The sequence below is a fragment of the Nicotiana attenuata genome, chromosome 5, assembly GCF_001879085.1.
Source record: "Nicotiana attenuata strain UT chromosome 5, NIATTr2, whole genome shotgun sequence".
NCBI classification, from domain to species: domain Eukaryota; kingdom Viridiplantae; phylum Streptophyta; class Magnoliopsida; order Solanales; family Solanaceae; genus Nicotiana; species Nicotiana attenuata.
Genome location: NC_031993.1, coordinates 10,922,332 through 10,937,029, shown reverse-complemented (window position 1 = coordinate 10,937,029; position 14,698 = coordinate 10,922,332). Strand labels below are relative to the sequence as shown.

At 38.0% G+C, this 14,698-nt stretch overlaps 2 protein-coding genes and 1 long non-coding RNA gene across 4 annotated transcripts in view; 2 read left to right on the top strand and 1 right to left on the bottom strand.

The window, feature by feature from the left end:
• LOC109225298 (transcriptional adapter ADA2b) overlaps nt 1-526 on the top strand; it is a 10,392-nt gene extending 9,866 nt beyond the window's left edge. Inside the window, exon 13 of the mRNA XM_019389916.1 lies at nt 277-526. Coding sequence (XP_019245461.1) covers nt 277-468 — 192 coding nt within the window. The 3' untranslated portion in view covers nt 469-526. The remainder of the gene's footprint in view (nt 1-276) is intronic.
• LOC109226281 lies at nt 1,544-2,518 on the top strand. The gene has a single exon (XM_019391070.1). The coding sequence runs from the start codon at nt 1,647-1,649 to the stop codon at nt 2,163-2,165; it is 519 nt and encodes a 172-aa protein (XP_019246615.1). The 5' UTR covers nt 1,544-1,646; the 3' UTR covers nt 2,166-2,518.
• LOC109225297 lies at nt 3,309-5,432 on the bottom strand. 2 transcript variants are annotated; one of them, XR_002067893.1, is made up of 4 exons: nt 5,199-5,432; nt 4,564-4,683; nt 3,877-4,453; nt 3,309-3,801 (listed from the first exon to the last, which is right to left on the bottom strand). It is a non-coding gene; the product is annotated as an uncharacterized LOC109225297 (long non-coding RNA). The 2 variants fall into 2 exon arrangements; XR_002067892.1 differs by having other exon boundaries at nt 3,309-4,453.

The window sequence follows — 14,698 nt, the reverse complement described above, 5'->3', positions numbered from 1 at the left end:
AAAAAAAAACCCCAGCTAGTGTAGATACCAGGTAACCCTGGAAATAATCAACAACAACCAAGTATAATTCCACGAGTGGGGTTTGGGGAGGATAGTGTGTACGCAGACCTCACCCACTACCTTGAGGGTTGAGAGTCTGTCTCCGATAGACCCCTGGCTCAACAAACCCTGGAAAAAATCACGTGATGTTTTTTGTCTCCGAGAGTTTCAATTCCGGTCAGCCATCAACCAGTTTAATTTCTTAGATGTAACTTTTATTGTTTTTTGTGCTTGCAGGAGAAACAACTATGCCGAGAAATCAGGATACCACCTCAACATTATCTTAGGATGCAGGAAGTCCTTACAATACAAATTTTTAGTGGCAATATCACAAGAAAATCTGATGCTTATCCTTTGTTCCAAATAGAAGCAACTAAAGTAGATAGAGTTTATGATATGCTTTTGAAAAAGGGAGTTGCACCCTTGTGAAATTTTGGCTAGACATTATTCTTTCTAGTTTAAATGACATCTCCCAATGTTTATCATCCCCTCGCACTTTTATAGTATTTCTATTCACTTCTTGGCCTCAAAGTATTTTTCAAAAACTTATTCGCACCCCATGTTTACATCAACCATTGGCCGCAGTTTTATGTCTTTTACTTAACCATGGTTAAGCGATATATATATATATATATTCACTTTAACTTTTAACTATCAAAATTAAATTATTTGGTTTGGCATAAACATCGGTTGCAGGTAAGTATTTACCATGCGACCAACATATTTGACTAGAGCTAAATTAATATTTACTATATTTATTTTAAATTATATATACCGACATGTTAGATGTCGGAATAGAGCTAAACTATTACTGAGAGCTAATCTATACTCAGGTCCCTTATATGTATAGTGCAATATGCAAGAACTGGTGAGAATCAACTTTATAAACACTAGAAACTTCACGGCTACTCGTTTCATTTCATATACACCCCACTTTCTCCAATTTCATAGGAACTAAGTACCCCTGAATAATATTTCAATTTTTTATTTAAAGAAATCTCTAGTCTTATCGGAAATTTATTTGGAATAAAAGCATCAAGTATATACAGCGATTATACTGGAAAAAACTGTACAAGAGAATGTAAATATACACTGATGCAGTAAAGTAATCTTTCACTGTTGATATATTTTAACATGTTATAACATGCATTATTTTTTAGCTTACTAAACTATTTTTCGTGAACAATTACCTATAATTATCTTTTAGGTGAAATGTTAGTGTGAACTATACTTTTGTACAATGTCAATGAATAAAAAGTTAAAACTCCATATGTCAAACCTTTCTATAACAGCTGCGATTGTTCCGATATTTTTTGGATGCTATAGTGTAGTGTTGTTATAGAGAATATATATTATAATACAAATTAAAAGATCGGTTCCGAAAAAACTTAACTTTTATAATAAATGGTTGTTATACAGGGATGCTGACATGCTGTTATAGAGAACAAGTCTGAATGTATATAAAGACCATACTATACATGCGTAAACCAGCTAAGCTCCAAAACACAAGACATATATCTTCGTCTATACTCAACTCTCCTTTTTCTCCTTTGAGATTTTAATTAGTTACTGCTTTTCAAAGAGTTTATAGGAAAATAAGGGCAAAGATGGATGACTACAAATATGGAAGCCAGATGATTCAAACTGCTAGAAAACCAAATATTTACAATGAATTAATAAAGAAAACTTTGCAGTTTTTAGTCCTAGTATCTTTCATATCCTTTCTTCTTTCTTACACTTATGGTTTCTCCTTCTTTTACACTTATAATTTTCAGTTTTCAGCTCTTGTTTTGCCACTGTTTGCACATGTCTTTGATAGGAAATACATGTTCCTACTTTGTAATGCTATTCTTGCATTTCTTGCCAAGAACTTGAGTTGCACCTCTTCTACTTCTCCTGATGAAGAACAAGAAGATGTATTAATCAAAGGTAAGGAAGAAGCAAAAGAGAATGAAGAAGAAGTTGGAGTAGTAGAAGAAATAGCATGTTTATCAGAGGAAGAAGAAGGAGGAGGAGGAGGAAATGAAGTAAACATGAGCACAGAAGAACTCAATAAGAAGATTGAAGAATTCATAAGGAAGATGAAAGAAGAAATTAGGACTGAATCTACGCATCCAAGGGTGTAGTCGCTGAAAGGTAATAAAAACGGCAACGATTTCTTTTATCAGCCTAAGTCTTGGGCGCAAAAAAATTCTATTTTGTGCTCCAATAAAAAAAAAGGATAGGAGATACTCAATAAAATAATTGAAATGTGCATAAATTAATCAAATAACGTGGTTTAAAAAAAAAAAAAAGAATAGGCATGAAGCTCAAGAAAGTGCATAAATTAGTCTTCCTTTGTATTTCTTCTGTCTTTTTCCTTAATTGCATAAGTCTCTTTTTTCTCCCTTAATGTATAATCCATAATTGGTTATTTTTCTAGAAGTCATGTTGTTAGCTTTCAAATATTTATTTTAGTTGGATAATGTTTGATTCCTTAGACAGAAAGTAAATAGCTTTCATATGTTAATTCCATTAATTCTAGTGCAGGCAACTTGGTTTAGGGTCAAGAGGAGTATAGAACTTACTAGAAAAGGTAATAGCTAATGCTAAAAATGGATATATTCCAGAATTTAGAGACAAAATAATACGTAATCAAAAAAACTTATTGTAGTTATTTTAATTAAATATTTTACAGGATAGATATCAGCGTATGTAAGCGATTTGTTTCTTAGTCCACCCCATTTCATGCGATAAATAATAATATAAAGATTATGATGTGAAAATTGCTTACTTTAATTATGTGGTTATTAATTTTATCAATGTACCATAATACTATATTCTCATCTCGCAGGTCTATTTTGCATATAATAATATATAAATTCTCACATAACTTATGCGGTTATTAGCACTGTAGAATTTATTAAAAAAAATACAGCGATTACTTTTTCTTGTACACAGATCAAACATTTTATAATCTGCACCTAGTTTTATGATGAAATTACTATTTTTGTTAATAAGGTAATCTAAACAACAGACTTTCATGGTAGAAAGCAACTGAGAACCGAATGCCCTATAACAAAAAACAAGGACTTTCTAATTAAGCTACACCTTCACACGTATCCTATGTTGCTCGGATACGTGTCAGATCCTTCAAAATAACGCATTTTTTGAGAATCCAACACGAGTGCAAAATCATTTTAGGCGGCTTGGCGCAACATAGCTGATGTATCCCAAAATGAGTCGACAACTCTTCAGTGTAATTCTGCACCATCTCACTGTCTTTAATATATCCTTATTAAAAGGGGGGAAAATCCTTAAAAGGGAACAGAAGAAATGTTCTTCAAGATAACAGAACTTACAAGCACTAAACTATTGACATTTTGCTACAAGGGACTGAAAAGGAAATATAATCTCAAGTTGATAACTCCTAAACTATGGACCTAGATTTATGAAAACACCAAGTAAGCAACTACAACAGTGTAAGGACTGAGGAACCAAGGAGAAAAACAAGCTTAACCACATCTATTCTGTACAATCTCTTTTTGTGTCACATCCTAACATGCACTATTTCTCTTCCTCCAAGTCTTTCGTCGTTACAAAGAACCAATTATGTTAAGCAGGCTGAAATCGCAATGTATTAGCAGGTGGAGTAGTTGAATTCAATACGACTCCATCAGTAGCTGGCAAATTTTTCACATCATTGATGATTCTTATAAGGTCTTTTCTAAGTTCTCCGTGAATCAAAGCGATCTTTTGCTAGTGATAACTCATTAGAAAGAGCTGCAGTTAAAGATGATACCACTTAGCATTCATCCTTCAAATATCTAAAGGAAGAAATGAGCTTTCCTTTTATACCTGCACAAAAAAGCTGCGCGAACATATCTGCATGTTGAAAAATCCCTTCAAGAATGCATCTACAGATTTCACAAAAGACACCGATAACATTTGTGCATGAAAACAGCCTCTTATATAAGATGTTGCCCAACTAAACCAGAAAGAAAAGAGCAAAGAAATGTGCTTATCAAAGTTGAGCCCGAACCGCGAAATCATCTGGTTCCGCTGATATTCAAAATCTTCTGGGCTATGACTATCTAAATGATATAACACTTCAACCTCGGGTCTGAATTCTGTATACCTTGGTCCAAGCAAAAGAGAGAACCAACTCGATGTTTTTGGTAGGATACTCCATCTACGTTGCGCGGACTCTCAAAAATTGCTGCCGCACCATTATCTGATCCTCAAAAAATGCACTACTTTTGGAGGATCCGACACGTACTAGACGACATTTTCGGAGAGTCCAGACAACTTACTACTCCATACAGAAATGATGTGCTTTGTGTTTCGTAGTTCACTTCTTATAGCATCTCGGAGTCCAGAGTCAATATCAGTTATAATTGTCCGCGAAATCTTCCTTTCATAAACGAATAAAGGCCTAGGAATAAATGAAAAAAATGCAAGATATCAGCAGAGTAGCAAAGCAAAGGAAAAAGGGATCAAAAAGAAGAATTGCAAGAATAATCACATAGTATTGTGATGTTAAACCTGTAAGCCCAGGCGAATGAACCCGGGGTCTCGTCCTGCAGCAAAGCACAACCAAAGAAGATAACTTTTCCGTGATTGTTGATGAGCCATGCCCCAAAAAGCATGCCGTATGTTATAGACCTACACGTTGTGTGCAAATTAAACTACATCACCAAACATGTCGTATGCATGAACAGCGACCAAGCAATATTCTCAACTATTTATCAGGCCTTGAGTATCACTTTTTCGCTAGTTTCCTGCCTGAAGTAACTATCACCAACTATTTATCAAAACACGCCTCACAAGTATCTGATGGTGCTGGAAACTAGAAAAAAAGTGATGCCTCAGGTGTGTTTTGACCATTATCTCTTAATTTTTTTTTAATTTTTTCAATTAATTCCTTTAATTATCCGCATGGAGTACCATTTGGCGCTATTTTTAAACAAAAAAAGAGACCGCACCGTCACACATACTAGTCGAGATATGTTTTGATAAATAGTTGGTGATAGTTCAGGTAGGAAACTCCCAAAAAAAATAATACTTCAAGTGTGTTTTTTACCATTATTTCAAAAGGAAAAATAAAAGCAGTACCCTCTCGCCACATAAACACCAGAAAAATAAAGATTAAGGAAAATTTATTAGGAAATTAGGGTTACCCTGTCGCCACTCTGCAAGAGTAGATTCTTCCCAGATATGAAACACATGAGGTACAGCTTTCTTCTTGGGCTCAGCTTTGCGCTCAATTTCGCTGCTCCCACACTTTGAAGGCACCTCTACCATTGCGACAATTAGGGTTTTCCGGCGACAATTAGGATTTTCCGGTCGCTAAATTAGGGATTTCCGGCAAAGGGTTGGGGGGACGATTTTCGGAATTGTATTGTGATTTGATTTCGGAGAGATCGAAGATATAAATACTACTCTCCCTTTCCTTTTTAGATTTAATTAATAACTAGTAGTTGTACCCCCATGCGCCGCGATCAGTATTAAAAAATATTAGATTGTATTACTTTAATAAAATTCAATTATTATTAAATCAAAGGTATTTATATAGTTAGTGAATAATTTTTTTGTTCTATATATTTTTTATTATATTAATCAATATTTAATATTCGCTTTCTTTTTGTCATATATGAAAAGATTTATAATTTATTACTGTTGAAATATTTTTTATTTTAAATATTATTCTATTGTTCTTAATAATATTATCTAAATTTTAATAAATAAAATCTACGTTAAACTAACTGGACTTATACAGGGAGCGCATTGAATAATTTTTTTTTGTTATGTATTTTTCTCTATTATATCATCTAATATTTAATATTATTACATTGTTAATAGAAAGTTTTATTAACATATTACTTTATTAAATATTTATCTCTAAAAGTTTATTTATGTCTTTATTTTCGTTTTATTTATTTTAAAATAATTTTAAAACTCCAACTTGAAACTACATCCCGATTTGAATGAGTAGTTTTTCTTCTCTTTCTTTTGTTTTTTTTATAGCTAATTTTTTTTTTGCGATTTTTATTTTAAGATAATTTATAAACTCCAACTTGCCCACCCAATTTGAATGGGTAGTTATTATTTTATATTTATTTTTCGTTTTTTTAATTATATTTAATTATAAGATATCTATATTTATTAATTCAATTTTTTTTTTTGCTTTTTTATTTTAAGATAACTTATAAAATCCAACTTGAAACTACTCCCACCCAATTTGAATGGGTAGTTATTATTTTATATATTTTTCTTTCATTTTTTAATTATATTTAATTATAAGACATCTATATTTATTAATTCAAATAAAGTAACTAATTAATATATATATATACATATATATATATATATATATATATATATATATATGTGTGTGTGTGTGTGTGTGTGTGCGCGCGAGCGCGCACGTGTGTGTGTTAGTTTTCACTTTATTTTATTATTTTTATTTTTTATATATATTTAAATTCAAAAATATTAACCAATAACTTTTGTTATATATTTTTCTTTATTATATTAGCCATTGTTTAGTATTCCCTTTCTTTTTGTAATATATGAGAAGATATATAATTTATTACTCATGAAATATTTTTTCTTTTAAATTTTATTCTGTTGTTCTTAATAATATTATCTAAATTTTAATGAATAAAATCTCTGTTAAACTTTCAGGACTTATACATGGAGCTCATTGAATAAATTTTTTGTTATGTATTTTTCTTTATTATATCATCTAATATTTAATATTATTACATTTTTAATAGAAATATTTATTAGCATATTACTTGATTTAATGTTTTTCTCTGAAAGTTTTTTAATTTCTTTATTTTCGTTTTTTTATCTTAAAATAATTTTAAAACTCCAATTTGAAACTACTCCAAATTTGAATTGGTAATTCATTATTTTTTTAATTTTATTTTTTATTTTAAAATTCCAACTTGAAACTACTTCCCGATTTGAATGGGTAGTTCTTCTCTTTTTTTATTTTTTATAGCTATTTTTTNCTTAAGGAGAGGGTTTTTTCCCTTCCTTTTAATTTTTATATATATATATATATATATATATATGTTAATTTTTACTTTATTTTATTATTTTCATTTTTTATATATATTTAAATTCAAAAATATTAACCAATAACTTCTGTTCTATATTTTTCTTTATTATATTAGCCATTGTTTAGTATTCGCTTTCTTTTTGTAATATATGAGAAGATATATAATTTATTATGTCACGACCCATTTTTCATAATAGGTCATGATGGCGCCTAACACCATGGTCAGGCCAGCCGAATGCGGATGTGTGATTAAGTTCTCATTTTACTTTAGCCAAAGACAGTGATACTAGAATTTTCAAATTTATAGATAAAACTAGTAAAGATCATAAAGTGCTAAAATAGCGATACAACCCCCAAAATGAATGTCTACTGCAGTGTGTGCCAGGACCTGGTGGCACAAGCTACGGGCGACCAGTAGAATATACACAAAAAGAATGAAACATTATCCTACTGTCTGAATCAGGATAGACAGAAATCAAAAATACAAGAAAGGACTCCTTCGGCTGCGGATCGGCATGAGAGAGAAGGCAGCTCACCGTAGAAGTCCCTAAGCGTGCTCACTGATGCGCACCAGGAAGATGTCCAGATCCACCTGCCTCAAATCCTGTACAATTAAGTACAGAAGTGTAGCATGAGTACATAAACCACATGTACTCAGTAAGTATCCCGTCTAATCTCGAAGAAGTAGAGACGAGAGGTCGACTTGATACTTACTAAGGTCAAGATAATATAATATAATAAAGTGAGATATGCAGCATGAAGGATCTCCAATAACACGCGTTTAATAGAAGAGTCATATTCACGTTCTTGTCATAATTAAATTACCAGTTTTCCCTTTTTCATATCAAATGAGTGATCATGTCATAACTAAATGTAAGCATATAAATCATGCACAAACATGCCGAGGTCGACGGCCCGCTCCAACAGAAAATAAATTATGCACTGCCGAGGGTCGAGCGACACGAACCATAGATGCATCTATTATCACCGAGGCGACCGGCCCGATCCATAATCATCAAGAAAATATCAAGAAAAGCACAAAAGGCTCATAATGAACTTTGGACAGAGAAAGAGCAGATTTTTATGATATCAATGTAATGAAAACGATCTAGGGTTATGGTTATCTAACATTCCTATTGTATCCTTCAATTGAATTAACTAACTAATGGTGAATATTTGGTTACAAAACCAACTTCAGCATCTAGTTCTAAGCCAACAAATACCCCTACTTCTTCAATCCCTTGGTTTAAACCTTATGAGATCCCTAGAACTTTTGCTACAGAACTTCAGATCCACCAAGCTAAAGACTATCCTCAGTTCTCTGACCTTCAGCGTAGAATACTAGAAATAGAGAAAACACTAATAGCTCAGGATACTCCAACTAAGGAGTCTTCTGTCAGTGTTCTCCGACAAGCCGACGATGGTGGGATACCCATCTTAGCGAAGAAGATAAGAACCAAATTCTGTTGAGTGTCCGAGTTGATTCAACAGGAGAACCAATTCTTAAAGATGGCTTTACCATTCCTGATTCAACCAACACCCTGATTTATACCATTATCAAAACATTCATAGGAAGCCCGGGTATCTTTAGGGAAAAATCTTTTGAGATACTTAACAACCTTAAGTGTAAAACCCTTTCTGATTTCTGATGGTATAAAGATTCCTTTCTTACACGAATTTATGAGAAGCCTGATGGAAATCTCCCATATTGGAAAGAAAAATTCCTAGATGGTCTACCTAAGTCTCTTAGAGATTTAGTTAAAGAAGAACTCCAAAATCAGCATTCTGGTGATATTATTCCCTACGAACAAATCACCTATGGTCAACTCACAAGTCTCATTAAACATGTCGCTCTCAAAATAGGGCACAAACTCGTCGAGATCTAGGTAGTTTCTGTGAACAATTTGGTTTACCACCTTGTTACAAAAAGCCTCAGAAAAGACGAACAACCAAGGATATGGAGATTACGAAATATAGGTCTCCTACACCCAGGTTTAGGAAGGCCAAACCGTTTTCTTCCAAATCAAAAACCTATCCCAGTAAAAATAAACCAACAAACTTCAAAACTCCCAATTCTGGCAAATGTTTCAAGTGCAACAAACCGGGCCATATAGCCAAATACTGCAAGTTGTCTAACAAAGTTAGAAATCTTGACTTAGATGAGTCTGTTCTTAACCAGATTGAACAACTTTTATTAGAAGATAGTGACACTTCCGATGTTGCTGATGATGAACTTGAACAGCAATTTAACCAACTCGAAGATGATGACGCGAAATCATCTTCATCTCAGTCTATCCAAGAAGAACCTACGATTAACGTTCTCTCCAAAGAACAAGACCTTCTTCTTGAAATAATTAGCAATCTTCAAGATTCTGAACAAAAGAAGCACTATCTCGAGCAGTTCAAACGAACAATTGATAAGCCTTCTACATCTTCGTCTAGTGTCTTTTCCAATCATCCTCAAGTTGCCAATACCTATAATATTACTGATATCCTCAGTAGATTCCCTTCCCAAAAACCTAAGGTAGTAACTATCCAAGATCTCCAATCTGAGATAGCATTCCTTAAGGAAGAAATTCGAGAAATTAAAGCTAGGCAAGAATTAGACTGTCTTGTTCTCCAACAACTCTCTACCAAACCTGAAGGGTTCAAACCAACTGAAGTTAAGCTAGTTGAACAAGAAGTTTTTTGCAACCACCTCTCCCGAATTTCCATAAGGAAATGGCACATGAGAGTTATCCTAATTGTCAACAAGTCCTTTACTTGGATATTATTGCCTTATTTGATACAGGTGCAGATCTCAACTGCATACAAGAAGGGCTCATTCCAACCAAATTCTTTGAAACGACCAANTTCTGCGGTCATAACCTCGCTTCTGCGAGGCCGCTTAAGCGGAAAGCCCACCGCTTCTGCGGTTCTGGGCCTGGGCGGATGGACCGCTTCTGCGGTCAGGTGTCGGCTCCTGCGGTTTCCCCTGGGCCTGGCCCCTTCCGCTTCTGCAATAAAATGACCGCTTCTGCGGTCTCATTTCTGCGGTCCAAGAGCCGCAGAAGCGGTTATGACAGAAGCAGCAGATAAGGTTTTTCCTAAGTTTTCAATTTCACTCGAACCTCGACCATTTGACGCTCGGGGCTCCCGAGCCCCGCCCGAATATACCGACAAGTCTGAAATCACGAGGCGGACCTACTCGAGCCCTCGAAACGCTTAAAACAACGCTAAATCAGGGAATCAACCCCAAAACTAAATGATTCAAATCATTGAACCTTCAAGTTCTAAATTTCCTCCTAACGGGTCAAAACGCCCTTAAACCACTCGGATTGACACCAAATTTTACAGGTAAGTCTTAACTGATATTTCGGACTTGTACCAAGTTTCGGAATCGAAATTCAAACCCGATACCTAGGAAAACAATAATTTCTTAGTTTATTTAAATCTTAGAAACTTAAACTTAACAATTTCACATAAAAATTCATTACTCGGGCTAGGGACCTCGGAATTCGATTCCGGGCATACGCCCAGGTCCCATATTTCCCCACGGACCCTCAGAAATTGTCAAATCATGATTCCGGGTCTGTTTCCCCAAAATGTTGACCGAAGTCAAACTTGGCCTTTTTAAAGAAACTTAAAGAAGCAACTAGGCTTATTCTTGCTCAAAACTCTTCTAACTTCCGAACCGCCCGTCCCCGTAAGTCATAAATTAGCTAAAGCAAGTGCGGAAAGTATTATTTAAGGGAACGGGAACGACCAGTCGGTTCGTTACATTCTCCACCTCTTAAACAAACGTTCGTCCTCGAACGGACATAGAAAAGTACTTGGACTGCTGAACAAGTGGGGATATCGGCTCCGCATGTCCTCCTCGGACTCCCAGGTCGCCTCCTCGACCGGTTGGCCCCTCCACTGGACTCTTACTGCAGAAATCCTCTTGGACCTCAACTGGCGTTCCTGTCTATCCACAATGGCAACTGGCTCCTCCTCGTAGCCCAAGCTCTCATCTAACCGAATGGTACTGAAATCCAACACATGTGAATAGTCGGCATGATACTTCCGGAGCATCTATACATGGAAGACTGGGTGAACTCCTGATAAACTGGGAGGCAAGGCAAGCTCATAGGCAACCTCTCCAATTCGCCTCAACACCTCGAAGGGGCCAATAAACCTTGGGCTCAACTTGCCCTTCTTTCCGAACCTCATAATGCCCTTCATGGGCGAAACCTTCAAAAGAACCTTCTCGCCAATCATAAATGATACATCGCGCGCCTTCTGATCCGCGTAACTCTTCTGCCTGGACTGAGCTGTGCGGAGTCTCTCCTGAATCAACTTTACCTTATCCAAGGCATCCTGAACCAAATCTGTACCAAGCAACTTAGCCTCACCAGGCTCAAACCACCCGATCGGAGAACGACAACGCCGACCATATAATGCCTCATACGGGGCCATCTCTATGCTGGACTGATAGCTGTTATTATATGCGAACTCCGCCAAGGGTAAGAACTGATCCCACTGCCCTCCAAAGTCAATCACGCATGCTCTAAGCATATCCTCTAAAATCTGAACTGTTCGCTCCGACTGCCCGTCGGTCTGAGGATGGAATGCCGTGCTAAGCTCCACGCGGGTCCCCAACTCACTCTGAACAGCTCTCCAGAAATGGGAAGTGAACTGAGGGCCTCTGTTTGATATGATGGAGACCGGCACACCGTGCAATCTCACTATCTCCCGAATGTAAATCTGAGCATATCACTCCGCCGTATAGGTAGTCGCTACCGGAATGAAGTGGGCCGACTTGGTCAACCTATCCACAATAACCCACACTGAATCAACCTTCTGCTGATTCCGCGGCAACGCAACCACGAAATCCATGGTAATGCGCTCCCACTTCCATTCCGGAATGGGCATCTGCTGAAGAAGGCTACCTGGCCTCTGGTGCTCATATTTGACCTGCTGGCAATTCAAACATCTAGCAACATACTCCACTATGTCCTTCTTCATCCTCCGCCACCAGTAGTGCTGTCTCAAGTCACGATACATCTTCGTGGCACCCGGATGAATGGAATACCTCGAACTGTGGGCCTGAGTTCTTACCGCCCGTCCGGCTACTCAGCTTCTTCTAAGTGCGGTCCTTCTGGTATTCAGGTCAGCCATCCGGACAGCACGGCCGCGTCGCCACCACATTTGTTTTTGAGGTGGGGGACGCAGGGCCACCATAGGGATACTGCCCATAGGCTTAGGGGCAAGGCAGATACAACAGGGCAGCAACCCATGACTCCAGCACCAGCGTCCAGCGGCCTATGAGGATGGAGAGGCAGACTGTAGAGGTCGTTCCAGGGAAGGGCATAAGGGAGAGGTCAGCCAGGTACTACTCAGTCAGTTGGAAGGCCAGACAACCGTGCTCAGCTAGAGATTCTATGCTCTTCCACCAGGCCAGATGATTGGCCTCAGATGCCGTCATCACAGGTATTATTTCCGTCAGCAGTAGAGATGCCATCGGTATTATTTGTCCAGGGTCTACTTTATTCATATGTATCACTCTCTGTTTGCTCGTTTCCCTGGCTCATTTCTCCCGAGCCTTTGGGTGTTTCCTATGTGTCCACTCCTGTGGAGATTCTGTGGTTTGTGAAACCGTCTACGCGATTCTGTGTGGTTTACTTTCTGTGGTCTTGAGACTAGAGCAGATCTCCTGGTGCTCGATAATGATCGATTTTGAGGTTATTCTTGGGCATGTATTGGTTTAATCTCTCAATATCAAGTGCGTTCTAGATTGCATGCCAAGACTGTTTCATCTAGCGTGCCAGGGTTTGCCGAGATTAGGTGGGGGGTTTCCACATGTGGATACACTAGCGGGTCATTTCCTTCCTGAAGGCCAACGCATGGTTGAGAAAGGGGTGTTTTGGCTACTTAGCTTTATGTTCGAGACACCACCGCAGAGTCCTCCGACGATTGATTCAGTGCCAGTAGTCCGAGAGTTCGCCGATCGATTTTCCTTCTGATCTTCCTGGCATGCCCGATCGTGACCATGATTTCTGTATTGATTTGCTCCAGGCACTCAGCCTATTATCTATCCCGCCGTTACCGTATGGCTCCTAGGGAGCTGAGGAGCTGAAGGAGCAAGTTGGAGGAGTTTGCTACAAAGGGGTTTGTTAGCCCAGTGTATCGCCTTGGGGTGCACCAAGTGCTATTTGTAAAAGAAGAAGGATGGGACTATGCGGATGTGCATGAATTATCGCCAAGTTGAACAAAGTCACCATCAAAGAACAAGTATCTATTGCCCCGTATTGACGATTTGTTTTGAACCAGCTGCAGTGGTGCTAGGGTGTTCTCTAAAATTGACCTGATGTCAGGGTATCATCAGCTGAAGATTCGGGATTCAGATGTCCGAAGACCGCATTCAGGACTTAGGATATGGCCACTATGAGTTCCTGGTGATGTCATTTGGCTACTAATGCTCCACAGCGGCATTTTAAGGCTTGATGAACAGGTGTTCAGGCCCTATATTGAATTCCTTGTTATTCATCTCATTGACAACATCTTGATATACTCGCTAGCCTGGGGGAGCACGAGCAGCATTTGAGAGTAGTGCTTCAGACCTTGCAAGAGGCAGAAGCTTATGCTAAGTTCTCCAAGTGCGAGTTTTGGCTAGAGTCAGTAGCATCTTGGGGCATGTAAGTGTCAGGAGAGGGTATAAAGTGACCCAAGAAGATTAGGCCGTTCAGAGTGGCCACGTACTACTTCAGTGACCGAGATCAGGAGTTTCTTGGGGTTAGCGGTTATTACCGGCGATTTGTGCAGGGCTTTTCTTATCTATTGCATCACCTCGACCAGATTGACCCAAAAGGGTTGCTTCCATTCGTTGGTTCCGACGATTGTGAGGAGAGCCTTCCGAAGCTCAGACAGCTTGACCACGGCACCATTCTTGTAATTGCCCTTCCGATCAGGGATGTATACAGTGGTATTGCGATGCTTTCGGCGTTGGCTTGGGTATGTGTATTGATGCGGAAGGGGCGAGTTTATGCATATGCTTCACGGTCCAGCTGAAGTTCATGAAGAAAAATTACCCTGTGTACGATCTAGAGTTGGCGGTAATTGTTCATGCTCTTAGAGTATTGGGAGGCATTATTTATACGAGCATCATTGTGAGGTCTATACAGGACCATCGCAAGCTTGCAGCATTTGTTCAAGCAGAGGGATCTTAAATTGGTACGCAGGTGGCTTGAGCCTACTAAAGGATTATGACATTACCATTCTTTATCTCCAGGCAAGGCAAATGTGGTTGCGATGCCTTGAGTAGGAAGCGGAGAAGTATGGGTCTGGCATTCATCCTGCCTGAGATGAGACATTAGCTTTGACGTTCAGTCTTTTTAGCTAACAGACTTGTGAGATTGGATATTTCAGATGAGCCCAGGCCGGGTCATAGCAATGTTGTGGTGCTCAGTCTTCAGTTGTTTGGGAGAGAGATTAAGGGCCCGACAGCTTCGATGATCCACATTTGGCCGTTCTCAAAGAGACGGTACTTCAGGAGGTGCCAAGGAGATTTTCTATTGACGAGGATGGTGTGTTACGGCTTCCAGGGCCGTGTATGTGTTCCATATGTGGTTGGCTTAGAGAGAGGTTTAGAGG